Source organism: Amblyomma americanum, chromosome 4 (assembly GCF_052857255.1).
Source record: "Amblyomma americanum isolate KBUSLIRL-KWMA chromosome 4, ASM5285725v1, whole genome shotgun sequence".
In the NCBI taxonomy this organism is placed as follows: domain Eukaryota; kingdom Metazoa; phylum Arthropoda; class Arachnida; order Ixodida; family Ixodidae; genus Amblyomma; species Amblyomma americanum.
In genome coordinates this window covers 63,837,900-63,851,743 of record NC_135500.1, presented here as the reverse complement: position 1 = coordinate 63,851,743, position 13,844 = coordinate 63,837,900, and the positions used below count along the sequence as shown (strand labels likewise).

Genomic DNA, 13,844 nt, shown 5'->3' with positions numbered 1-13,844 from the left:
GGATGTTTGTGCGGGGCGAGAAAACTTGCTTGGACAAAGAGTGGTTGTGCCTTTAAATTTGTGAGGCTTCTCAGCTCGCTAGCATCTGTACAAAGTGAGTGATCGAAGTTTCGCTGGGGGCAGGGTATGCATGTGCTAGACAGATGTGTGCGTGCCATCTTTACAAACCCGAGCAGGTGATGTACCTGGGTGTGCGCAACGTGGTCCTGGCCCTGTGGGCCCTGCGGCCACAGGCGTGGCTGGACATGGCGTGGGTGTCGCGCCACCTTCTCTGCCGGGGCCTAGTGCGCATCCGCTGCCTTCTGGAGGCCCACCGGGTGCTGCGCTTCTTCACTGCCCGGGGCCTCATCAACCATGGGGCGCTACCCATCGACCGGCCATGCCCGCCGCTGCCACCCACCTGCCGACAGGTGGGTGGCACTTAGAGCTTTACAGTCAAACCCACTTATAGCGGAATTTGTTCAATATGTCAAATATTTCGATATACCTAAACTCACTTTTAACGAAGTTCAGTACAGTTAAACCTGGATATAAGGAAATAAAGAAAAGACCACGATTTTTCTTTTTTTCTTTACATCCAGGTTGTCTTCACATCCAGTTTTCGCCTGAAGACCCAGGAGGACAATGCAAAACATGGAGCTTGCAAGCACACATGCTTCAATTAAGGGCTTTGTTGGGGATCTGAGGAATTCGCTGCATGGAGGTTCATTACGTCTAACTGTAACGGTACAGCCCCTAAATAGTAAGGTCACTCGGACAAACAAAAATCTTTACTATATTGGAGTCTTTGTTATATCAGTTGTTGGTGATGGCATGGCTCTAAGGATGCGGCCTGGTAATTTAGTGACTGTTTACTGAACACACAGTGGTGGTTTAGGAAAGATACACTTAGGAATTACCTTCCATCCTACTCTAATCATCCCAGTATGTGCTAATGATCTAGTATATTTACTTGCATAATTAACCCACTTTTGAAATTTTGGGGGGAGGGTTCATTACAGAGGGGCGAAAAAAGTTGAGAGAAATTTTTGTTTTGCTACAGTTTAAATCCCGTATCATACGCCTGCCCATCTCTCCATACGTTCATCATCAACAAAAGCACGTGCTCAGCTGTGTTCGTGTTCCCGGTGTTCTGCATCATTTGCTTTGGAAGGTGTTTGCTTTGTCACTGTGTGACAGGTGCCCGCTTTTACACAAAGTTAAAAAACTAGCAGGGTGATTAGGAGTGTGTAATGTGTACGTTTAGGTGGGAAAACTGGTCTTAGAAAAAAAAAAAAAGTTTTATTCATGAAGTCACAGTACAGTAAAACCTCGATAATTCGAACTCGGTTAATTCGAAATCGCGGATAATTCGAAGGTTTTCTGCAGTCCCGTATCTTCCAATGTAAATTTGGCCGGATAATTCGAACAGGCGGCCTGTGCCAGCCCGGTTAATTCGAAAATTAGGCAATGCCTGATCCATGCTTCGCCGCAAACCCGGCTAATCGACGGCTCTACGGAGTCGCGAGGCAAAGCCACATAGCAATGGCGATGATTTATGGGTGAAGCGCCCCAGCCGGAGCACTCTCGGCACGAAAATTGGTCCACAGTGCGCCCGCGGACCGCCGAAACGCGCGCCTGCAGAGGAGAAGACGTGCTTTACTGCAACATGCAATCTCGCCCCCCCTCCATCCCATGGCGTGCTTCACCCTCTCTTCGCACAGCATCAGCGGGAGCACGTGTTCCGTACCGCAACCGTTCTTCCCTGGTGCCTCCGACACTTCAAGTACAGTATGCCGCCATCACCGCCACGCAGGTCTCGCCTGCGCCATTTCTTTGTGTTGCGCGCGGTGGTTAGGGGTCGGCTACTGTGCCGTTGTTTTTTTGGGGGGCCGTGCAGAAGTGGTAGCTTTACGACCGTACAAGCGAACGGCATGCCGAAGAACAAGACTTTAATGCTACAGCAGAAGTTCTGCTTGATCCAAGAAGCAGGCAAGAATGCTTGTTCCAAGACAGAGTTGGCTAAAAGGCACGGCGTGCCCCTCTAGACGTCCACAATACTGAGCAACAAGTCGAAAATACTAGAGGCTTAAGCTGAGACATATTCTTCGAAACGGTCACGAGTGCGGGCTCCCATGTATCAAGATGTGGAATCTGCTCTGCTTCGCTGGCTGCTGAAAGCAAACGCAGCCCACCTTCCCGTCAATGGAACACTACTGCGGGAGAAGGCCAACGACCTAGCTCTACAACTTGGGCACGAAGAATTCAGGTGCAGTAACAGATGGTTTTGCTGTTTTAAAGAACGCAATAATTTGACATTTCTCACCCTCTGTGGTGAGAGTGGCAGCACTAACGAGAGCGTTGTCGAGGATTGGAAGAAACAGACTTCGGCGCCGCTGCTTAGCGAGTATGGTGCAGACGACGTTTACAACCTTGACGAGGCTGCACTTTTTATAAGATGTTGCCAACAAAAACATTCGCAGTGAAGAACACCGTAATAAAGGGTAGAAAACAGGCCAAGGACAGGATTGCTGTGCTCTTCGGCGCGAATATTTGCGGTAAACACAAGCTGCCGCTACTGGTTGTCGGGAAGACGGGGAAGCCTCGCTGCTTCAAAAAGGCGCGGCTGCCGCCAAAGGATAAACTCGTCTACAGGCACAGTAAGAAAGCCTGGGTGACAGGTGCAATATTTGAGGACTACGTGTGGCAACTTGACTGCAAGTTCGCAGCCACAGGCAGGAATGTCCTATTTGTCGTAGACAACTGCCCGGCACGTGGCGACATCCCACATCTCCAGGTAATCAGGATGGTACTTTTACCTCCGAACACCACTTTGATCTCACAGCCGATGGACCAAGGCATCATTCACCACACAAGGAAGATTTATCGGCACCACCTGCTCAAGCGCGTGCTCCTTTGCTATGACAATGGCAAGGAGTACTCCATGGACCTCCTCGGAGCCATATGCCTTGTGTTGTACGCTTGGAAACAAGTGGAGCCCACATTGATCAGGCGATGTTTTGAACACGCTGGTTTTTCCAGTGAAAGCACTGTTGATGCCGATGCAGACTACCCATGTACGCTTGACGAAGAAGGAGCAGAGTATTGCGACTGCATCAATGCACTCTAAGCAGAGGAGGGTGAGTCTAACGCAGTCGGTTTCGCCGAGTATCTGAACTTTGAGAGTGATGAGCAGGCAGGACTCGGACTTGGAGAGTGAGATTACTGCTGTTGCGAACATGCGCGATGACAGCGACGATAGCGACGACGACACTGACGAGCCTCCCCGAGTACCTGCTCTCGGTGAAGTTATCGGATCGCTGAACATTATTCGCAGTTTTGTTGAGTGCCACGGTGGAAGTTCTGAAATGTTTCACCTAGTTGACCAACTCGAGAACACGACCTTCGGCGCCGCAAACTACCGGATGCGGCAAACCAGCATCTCTGATTACTTTCAGTAATTCAAAATATGCCGAATAAGGGTAGCGCGTTCCTGCAACGAATTTTTTTGCATGAGTCGTATTTCTTGGTGTGTTCGGTTAAGTCGAAAACCCGCTTAATTCGAAGATTTCTCGCGGTCCCGATGACTTCAAATTATCAAGGTTGTACTGTAATGAAATCATCAGGGAACATGTATTTTTGCATGCGGATTCCAAATATGTCATTTAATTTTATGTACAACAATCAGTTGTGCACTGCTGCAGGGAACTTGCTAGAACGTATGCCATTGGCTTTTCTTGGCATCAAGGTTTGCAATAAGGGTAAAATTATTATCCTGCATATCATAGAAGCTGAGTTACAGGGTTTTGAAGTTCCCACTTCACAAACTCGAAGAAAAATTTGTATCCCTGTTTCTGCCCCCAATTTTTATTTAAGATGTCTTTACTATTCAGCAAAACGTTGAGCTGGGCGAGTATGGATTCATAATAAAACAGCGCAAAAGACAACGGGCCAGAGAAAGGAGAACACAGGACAAGCGCTGACTCGCAACTAAAGGTTTTATTCTTGAAACCTTCATATATATAGGAATACACAAAAAGCATGAAACCAAAAAACAAAAAGAAAACAGAACCCCCCCCCTTCCCTTCAAGCACTATCGAAAAATGCAACCTCCTTGTCGCGCACAAAAACTGACCGGTTTGCTTATGCTGTTGCGAGTCAGCACTTATCCTGTGTTCTCCTTTCTCTGGTCCGTCGTCTTTTGCGCTGTTTTATTATGAGTTTTTACTATAAATGAAGAAATATATACAGTTCTTTATGGAAGGCAAAATGGAACCGCAGTCTGACTATCTATACTGCATGCGAGTTTACTATAGCGGGGTTCTACTCTCTTTCTCGCATGGATGTTCATAAACCACTTATGGAGAGAGGGCTTGCTCGAGTTTGTCATAGGCCGGCTTCCAGATGCACCGGCCGTCGGCATTCAGTTGTTCCTGCGCATTTTCTTGAATGGCCGCTTTGTATTTCAGCATCGTGCTCAACGTGGCAGAGAATGTCCACTTTGTCAGAAAGTGGCAGGGCTTGCTGCTGCTTCATTGTCACCTTCCACAGTGCACGCACAGCAGTGCTTATGTGACAGAGTGCGCCAAAAGCAGCAGGTATGGCAACATAGGAACGGTCGTTCGGAGTCGTGGTAGCACCAGCACAACACCAGTAGGCAACGTGAACAAAGAAAGTATGGAGAAAAAAAAAATGTAGGTGTGCAATTGGTGAAATGCGCCACTGACTTCCCCATATCCTTTACAAACCACGTTTCTGTCCTGTCGTGTCACTTGACACCAGTTCTGTTTGTTCCTCCTCGTTCCTAAGGCATGATCGTCCCGGAGCTGCGCACATGTAGCGTAATCACATTGCAATGCACCAGGATGAAGATAGAGTTCCAAGGGGCTGTTTCCTCTTCTTGCACATTTCTTGGAAGCTGTAAAGTTAACGACTGAGCAGAGCGGCGCCGTCCAGCCTGGCCGTCAGGAGGCACTTTGCTGGCGCACATGGACGTCGATTGAATGCATGCACTTGTAGTTTGATATGTGCGTTGTACAGCTCATTGCATTTCATTACATGAAAAATGCTAAAGCAGCTTTGAGTGTTTTATATTTATTTAGTTATGGTGCTCGGCTGCTAACCTGAAAGATGTGGGTACAATCCCTGCCGCGGTGGTCGCATTTTGATGGAGGCGAAATCATAGAAGCCCGTGTACTGTGCGATGTCAGTGCACATTAAATAACCAACCTCTCTGCCTTTCAAGTCAGTAAACCCTCTCTCCAAGGGATCGAAATTACGTGGAGCTCTTCTCTAGAACATCCGGCACAGCCTAAGTTGCTCTGGGACGTTAAAGCCCACAAACGAAACCAAGTCTATTCATTAGTTTTAAAGCCTAATTTGCTCTATTCTGGTTCGTCATGATCGGGTGGGATTATAGTGGGCCATGGAAATCCCCAGTTGTTGGAGGGTTTTGAAGCAATGGTAGAGAGTGTTTATCAGGCTAAGAGAATCCTTAATGAAGCCCATGTTTATGTATGTAATGTTCCTACTCGACTGCAGGACCGCAACCTGTGCAGCGATTGCTATGCCTGTCCTTTGTCTTCCAATTTTTTTGTGTGTTTGCACGTTCACTGATTCAACTGTGATTCGATTCCTGCGTTTACAGGCACGTGCTGCACATGTATCAGATGTGGACTTTAGCAGCTCCCAGCAACCATGGCTAAAGTTTAGAATAGGAGCGTGTCGACTCATCGAGTGTTCACAGGGCAACTGTTAAGTCTCACTGCACATTGTGTGTGTGTGTGTGCAGCGGCACGTGCTGGTGGTGGGCGCCGGTCCAGCGGGTCTCTCAGCTGCACGCCACCTGCAGCGGCTTGGCCTGCGGGTGACCGTGCTGGAGGCCTCGGACCGTTTCGGTGGCCGGGTGCGGGACGACAGCACGCTTGGCGTCTGCCTCGGCATGGGTGCCCACATTGTCACAGGGGTCACCAACAGGTGGGTGCCGCACACATGCCGCCCTGTCTGTCACGGAAATTTGATAGAAAGCATTGGAGTCCTCAAAATAAAAGTGCTTCCACTCTGGTGGTAGGATGACAACTGGAGGGGACATTTAAACTCTGCCTTAAAGGTATGGCGCGATAGCGTTAATGAGTAAATGGCCATATGTGTGGAATTGGCTGTTCTCTACGGTCATAGGTCGCGGGAGGTCCTCATACCACTCCTGGTGCAATGGTGCAGTGAAGCACCACTGCCCCTGCAGGTGGCTGTTTCTAGGACAGCCACTGATGGGGCTTTTGTGACCCAGGTTGCTCTCCCCTAGCAACCTATCACGGCCAGTCATTAACTCTTTCTTTACCGCGCCCATAGAACATCGTTAGCCCGCTAACGATGAATGCATGCGCCGATTTCGGACTGCTCCGCATTGTTGATGGGCACTTTGCGCCATCTGTCCTGTAGTCTAACAACTAGAGTTTCGTTTTCAATGAGCTTTCCTTTTTTACCACGAGGTGGCTATTTTTTGACGCTCCGAAAACGGGGGAGCGTCTGCGGCGAAAGCGAGAATGGACGCCTCTGCAAACACGTTGCGCGGTCCAAAACGCCGCAAATCTCGCGACTCTGCTTTGTCCGAGATTGATGTTACCAACGACACAAGTAGGAGTGAGCCTGAAGATGCTTCATTTTCATCAGAATTTAGTTCCGACAGCGACGACGATGCACACCGGCCTGGAACATCAGCTCCTTCACTCCGGTTAGCTTTGGTTTGTTTCATGTGGCCCGTTTTGCATGTCTGCATTTTCTCCGGGTGTTTTATTTCTGTTGTCGGTGCCACTTGTCTAATTCTCAGGGTGTCCACGTCATTTGGGCAAGATTCCTTGCCTCCTGCGCAGCAGAGTGACGTTCTGCCCAAGAGGAGAACCAGGCATTCATTTTGGCTTGACGCTCCGCAGCGGCCCTCGTCGACTGCTCCGGGCTATTGATGTCTTCCGCCTGTTTTTTACCGCGGAAGTGATTGGAAAGATATGCGAAAACACTAACAAATATGCCTGGTTGATGATCCTAGAGAAGCCAGCTACAGTGGAGCGGATGGGTCCTGGAAAGAGGTCACGCCAGCAGAGATGATGATGTTCATCAGTCTTCTCTTCTATGTGGAGATTGTTGAATTACCGCGGCTCCATCTTTATTGGAACACATCAAGAATTTTTGCTGGAATGGTTCCACCACAGGTCATGCCCCGAAAGCGTTTCTGGGCTTTGTTGGGAATGCTGCACGTGTCTGACCCTGATTTGGAAATCACATCAAAATTGGACAGAGTTTCGTGGCTGCTGCAGCACATCAATGAACATTCGGCCAGTTTTCTTCAACCGCACCACGAACTTTCTGTTGATGAAAGAATGGTTAAATCAAAAGGGCACTCCGGAATTCGGCAATACATTCGAGATAAGGTTGTCAAATGGGGATACAAATTGTGGGTTCTCGCAGACCCACGATAGGGATACACCATACAATTCATAGTTAACACAGGCAAGCAAGAAAAGCCAAGTGCCCATGGCTTAGCGTATGATGTTGTAACCCGCCTGTGCGATCAATATTTGGACCAGGGCTACTGTATATACAGTAAAACCTCGTTAATTCGAAATCGCTTAATTCGAACTTCCGGTTAATTCGAACTGACGACCGGGTCCCGGCAAAGCCCTGTGTATTTCAATGGGTCAAAACTCCCGATAATTAGAATATGCCGGTATCCACGTCGGTTAATTCGAACTAGGCGCCGATGGCTGGCATTGCTCCTCGCATATAGAAGTCACCTCGTAGCAAATACAATGCGCTGAAAATTAAAAAAAATGCAGAATGATGAGAACAAAAATAAGCCAGCACGCATGTCAGCACGCACGAGGTGAGACGTGAATTTCGTTGCCCGAACCAACCCTCCGGTGCATGCCGTAGCAGGTTTTCGCTGCCGGAGCGTCGAAGCATTGGCTTGTCTATTTTTGGCTGACGCGCGGTCACGCGGGTAGCCACCCTACCGCGGGCGCCGCCTATGCTCCGGCCACGGTGGCTCCGGCGCAAGCCGTTGCAGCAGGTCAACTAAAGGACTACCTTGCCGATTACTCGCTCAGCGATGTGTTCAATGCAGATGAAACCGCGCTTTATTTTAAGTTGCTGCCGAACAAGACTGTCAGTTACAAAGGCGACACGTGTTCAGGCGGGAAGAGAAGCAAGGAAAGAGTGACGGTGTTGGTGTGCGCAAACGCGACTGGCACGGAACGGTGCCGCTTGCTAGTTATAGGCAAAGCAGCGAAGCCTCACTGCTTTAAAGGGCTAAAAACTCTCCCTGTTGATTATACTTTCAACAGAAAGTCGTGGATGACGCGAGCAATTTTCACGGATTGGCTGCGCACACTCGACAGGAAGTTCGCGGCACAGAACAGGAATGTTCTGTTGTTCGTCGACAACTGTTCAGCCCATTGCGACATCAGCGGACTGAAGGCGATCCGTCTGGCATTTCTGCCGAAAAACACTACGGCTGTGCTGCAGCCTATGGACCTTGGGGTTATTAAAAACCTCAAAACACTGTACAGGCGCCACCTCCTAGAGCGGATTCTTGTGTGTATGGACAGCGGCAAATCGTACGACGTCAATCTCCTCGGAGCCTGCCACATGTTGGCAACATCGTGGAATGCTGTCAAGGCGGACACAGTCGCGAACTGTTATCGAAAGTGCGGCTTCATTGAAGGCCCGGAAGCCTGCAGCACGGCAGAGCTGGCTGCTCAGTGTGATGACTCCGTCGCGCTGCACCCTGCCTACGCTGCTTTATCGGAGGGTGTTGACTTCCAGAGCTTCGTAGACGTTGACAGCGGCGTGGAGACATCGGGGCCGTTAAGCGATGCCGAGATTATTGAAGCGGCCTGCGGTGACCAGATGCCGCACAACTCGGGCGCGGCGAGCACAGCTGACAGCGACGACGAGTCCGACGGAGGCGACGATCCATTGCCACCCCCGAGTGCATGTGAAACAGTTTCAGCACTCGATCTGGCTGCGCGCTACTTCTCCTCTGATGATAATTCGGACGCTGCGTTGGAGCTGTTGGGCAAGTTGCAGACGATGCTTGTCGAGTCACGGCAAAGAAAACGAAAACAAATGCGCATCACCGATTATTTTTCTCTTTGATATGCTTTGCCAATCTGCTGTTAATAAACATGTTTTTGAAGCATAGTGTCATATTTAATCATTAAGCTTGCTGCTTACGCGAATGCATTTTGATGTTAGCTCCAACCGCATAAACAAATTAACTTTATTTCCTTCGACATTCGGGCTCTATGATTTTAATTCGCGCAATCGCCCGCCGCAAATGTGTAGTAGCGCGTAGTAAGAGATAACGATCTCAGATATGCCTGTTTTAGCTTCGGCCCGTGCTGCCGGGTGTGATGGCCGCTTTTTTTAGCGCCCGCTCGTTAATTCAAACTCCGCTTAATTCGAACAATTTTCCGGTCCCCCTCGAGTTCGAATTAACGAGGTTTTACTGTATATGGATAATTTCTACACATCAACCAACCTATTTCAGAGCTTGCTTGAAAGGACGACACTGCCGCGAATTAAATATCTAAAAAGCGGCTGCCGCGGCTTGTTGGATATTTAATTCGAAGTACTTTCACGACGAATTAGGCGTTGATATTTACAGAAAAGGTAGTTTATGACACATACTGTCGGAATATGCACTTTTCCAAAAATTGACTTTTTCGCAATTTTTCGGTTTTCAACGGTCGCGTCCCCCTTTAAGGTACCGCAGTGTTGGTAAAAAATATGGTAAAAAATATACAGCCCATCATGCTAGCTTTCCATTCATGTAGTGTAGCCTGTTTTACATTCATCGTCATCATCATCATCAACAGACCGCAGCGGTGGCCAAGTGGTTGAGCATCCGCCTCGTATGCGGGAGGTGCGGGTTTCAATCCCCAGTGCCGCCGGGTACCCACCGGTGATACAATGGGTACAAGCTTTCCCCTGGTCTGGTGCTCGGCTTATTTAGGGTGAAGTGCTTGTGAAATGGGTCTCTGACCCCACCTTGAGAAAACGAAAAAATACCTTGTGACATGGCGCTCTTTGGCCATAGCTGCCCTTGCGCCATAAAAATCCATAATCATCATCATCATCATCAGCCTGACCGCACACACTGCAGGGCAACGGCCTTTCTACTATTTCTACAATTAACCCTGTCGATTGCCAGCTGCGGCCACCGTGTCCCTGCACTCACCACTCCGAAGCTCCACGGTGTGTTGTAAGAGCCCCCTCTACGTTGCTCAGATGCAAAACTTTAGGCTGTATGCCGTATTTACACGATTTTAAGTCGACGTATTTTTCAAAATTTGAAAATCCGAAGTGTGGGGGGGGGGGGGGTCGACTTACAATCGAAACCAAAGCATGACACCATAAATAAATGTGAGACAAACGAGGTATCAGGTATGCTACAGTGTGGTTGCATTTCTGCTGCCAGCTCCGTTGCATCACTCTTGGTGCTGGCCTTGAGCAGCTGCTGTGTCAACAAGCAAAACCGGCATCCCCTACCCGCGCACGGCCACCAATGGCGGCTGTCAATAAGTATCATACCTGCACCAGCCCGCTCCCCACACGTGGCTGCAGATTGTGGCTCCTGATAAGTGGCGGTGGCGGTCCGATAACGCATTCGTGTTCTATTCTTAATAGCCGTCCTCCAAGTTTTTTTTTTCTTTTTAAACTGCACACACTGGGCTCAACGGACCGTCGATAGTTGATGGAAGGGCCGCTGTTCCGCGGCGGCACCCCCATTCCAAACGGCAGCGGTGCCAGGGAGTGTCGAAAGCCGATGGAAGAGCCGATGCCGCTGACGCGTAGTTTCTCATTGGCTCTCACACATTTGACTACTGCCGGCCGCGTTTCACAAGTATTTAGTGTAGTGCTTCGTCATTTGTCATTCGTGCTCCAGGTCTGGTAAGCAATCTGCGCTTGTTCACGGCTACATTCAAGATGGTTATCATTCTTTACGCCGAAGAAATGAACAGCTGTGCACCAGGCCGCAAGTTCAACGTTCGCAACAGGTGACGCAGGTGTGGCAGCTGCAGCGAGGCAAAATTTTCAGCTGTTCCACGCGATGTCATGATGTGGCTGTTTGCGAAGTGCGAGATTTCGCTGCACGACGATATTAGAACGAAGAGCTGTGGGACCGCAGCAGCGATCACGACGGCAGCACTGGTGAGGACGATGGCGCAAGTGTGGATGAGTAGTCCAGTGATTAATACATTTTCGTTTTGAATGTGCCCACGAGCACGCTCGCGCGCGGCAGCTGATAGCGGCTGGCGATAAGCGGAGGCTACAGGATAATGGTATCGCATTCTATTATTAAAGGCCAAGCTTAAACGAGCTCGAAGTTTTTTTTGTTTTCTTTTTCCCGAATGTGATGTTGGGGGGGTCGACTTACTTACAATCGTGTAAATACGGTATTTTGGACAAAGGCAGTACTTTTGTTAACTACAAAATCTGTTTCAAAATGCTGATGCTGATTTCCACCACTGACATTGCTCAGGTCTCATACAGTTGAGTCTCATATAGCGCACAGATTAAAAAATCTTAAAATAGGTCGGTGTTGCCAAAATTTGTTAATAGTAGTTTTTGAGAACAGGAAAAGGCACAGTAACTGTTCCAGTTTTTGGTGGGCACTTCAGCGAGGGAAGGGAGGAATGTGGGAGTGAAAGAAGAATGAGGTGCCATTGTGGAGGGCTCTGGAATACTTTCGGCTGCCTGGGGATCTTTAATGTGTACTGACCCCTCAAAATGCAGCCGCTGCGGTCGGGTCCTTTCCACCTCGGTAGTCCCGCTTAGTAGCCGAGCGCCTTAACCACTGAGCCACCGCAGGAGGTTGTAATATAAAATTTCATCAAAAATGTGCGCGAGCAGTGCAAATTAGCCGTTAAAGGGATGGCCCACTTAAGCAATTCTTGCTAGAGAAACGGGGAGACCTTTTCTGAAGCTTCAGCGCCATTTTGAAGGCCCGCTCTAATTCCGAAAACTGCAAAAAAAAAAAAGCGTCAGTTAGGCTAGCTTCGTTCCCCCCCCCCCCCCCCCCCCCCCCCCACACACACACACACACACACACACACCATTCCCTGCTGTGCCATTCACCCCCACAGCACTGCCAGCACGCAACGGCGGTAGGTCAAGTGCCAGCAGCTGGTGCAGCTCCCTACTTGAGAGTTGTGTCACAGAGAAAATGATATATCATATAAACGTGAGTAAGGCCCGTACCCTTGTATGGGCCACATCGTTTTCCCGAAGGAAATATTAAAAAAAAAAAAGATCCGTGTAAGTGTCGCACTCAAACTTTCCTCGACCCATGTGGGAACAGCCTTAGAAATGTACATGCCGTGGCCTCCTCCATGATCAGCTCCGGAGCAACGGTGTGCTTTGATCACAGAGGCCACCCACGCGCCTAGCCGGTCTGGAGAGAAGTGCGCGCACAGCGTCGGCGCTGCTCCTCGAGCCTGGCCGTGCGCCTAGGTGGCTTGAGCCACCACCCGATTTGAAGGGTTCAGCCTTATTCATCCATCCATCCATCTATCCATCATCGTCATCGTGAACTTTATACTCTGCCATGAGCTCCTGCTATCCATATCGGCATCAGTGTCACCAGTTCCAGCCTTTTATTACTGTCAAAGGCATGGGAGTTGTGGTAGCATGTTATTTCACCGTAGTTTTGTCTTTCACGTGCTGCTGCCGAGCGTTGCAGTTTTACCACGATGGCCAAGCACCTTAATAGCTACCCAGCTGGGAGTTTGCTCTCGAATATGCAAATATGCGGCGGGCACGAAATTCGACGTGGCCGAGAAGTGCCTCTTGCGATGGTGCAACGGAAGGGATGCATTGAGGAACACAGGCTGCTAAAAGCATGCTTTCTGAGGCAAGCCATGCGAGTTTCCCGAAATTGAAGAAACCGCTACGCATTGACAACGGACATGCTGCGTGAGATATTGTGGGATGAGCATGCACCAGAGTCCAGCACCAATCTGAAGATTTTGCGAGTGACGATTGAACGTAGAATAAATGCCGCTCATTCCCCGATTGGTGTGTTTTTACTCTAAAAAAAATTTTTTACAAACGTTATGCGTATGGGCCGCACCCCTAAAATTGGCTGTCGAATATGGAAAAAAAAGTGCGGCCCTTACGCTCGTTTATACGGTATTGGAGCTACCATCATTTTAATCCTTTGAGGGTCGATTTTTTTTTAAAGAAACTTTCCCAGATGGTCAAATTACTTTATTGCCGATTTTGAATGTTCAAAATGTGTAAAGTCTGGAAGAAATGGCAAAAAAAAAAAAAATGGGAACAGTATTTCGGTGTCAGCATTACTCAGAACTGCAAAATGTTTTATAGTACTTCAAAGTGCTGTTCTCTTCTGAAGAAAAACTGTCTTCCGATTCGGACTCGGTGAAGGGAGCAAAATCAGAGTTGGAAGTGTCATTGTCGTCAGTGTCAAGAAAACTTGCAATCCATTTGGCCATGTCGCCACTTTGTGGTGCATCTGAAGAACTGGAAACTCTGTAAACAAGGAGAGCCAGGATACCTCCTGAGCATTGGTGATAAAAAGCTAAGAACAGCGCCAATAAAGATGGAAATCAACTTCCTGGGACCCTGCATGGGAGTGCCAGTAAAGATAAAAATCAAGTTTTGTTGGGCTCCATTGGGAACACTGGGGAGCCATTGGGACCACGTGGCAAAACTGAAACCAAGAAAGGGTGTTGCACAGATCACGCAGCAAAACTGAAACCATAAAGGGTGTTGCACAGACCACGCGACTCACTGCAGCTAGAAATCAGTTCTCTTTATCTCTGCAAGAAGGTAGCGCAATCAAATTT

At 48.9% G+C, this 13,844-nt stretch overlaps 1 protein-coding gene across 5 annotated transcripts in view; it reads left to right on the top strand.

Moving 5' to 3' along the window:
* LOC144127995 (lysine-specific histone demethylase 2-like) overlaps positions 1–13,844 on the top strand; it is an 85,326-nt gene that overhangs the window by 37,690 nt on the left and 33,792 nt on the right. For all 5 annotated transcript variants that reach the window (XR_013313654.1, XM_077661038.1, XM_077661040.1 and 2 more), the window contains exons 9-10: positions 177–410; positions 5,771–5,955. Coding sequence is in view for 4 of the 5 variants with exons in the window: in XM_077661038.1 (XP_077517164.1) it covers positions 177–410; positions 5,771–5,955 (419 nt within the window). In the remaining variant the exon portion in view is untranslated. The remainder of the gene's footprint in view (positions 1–176; positions 411–5,770; positions 5,956–13,844) is intronic.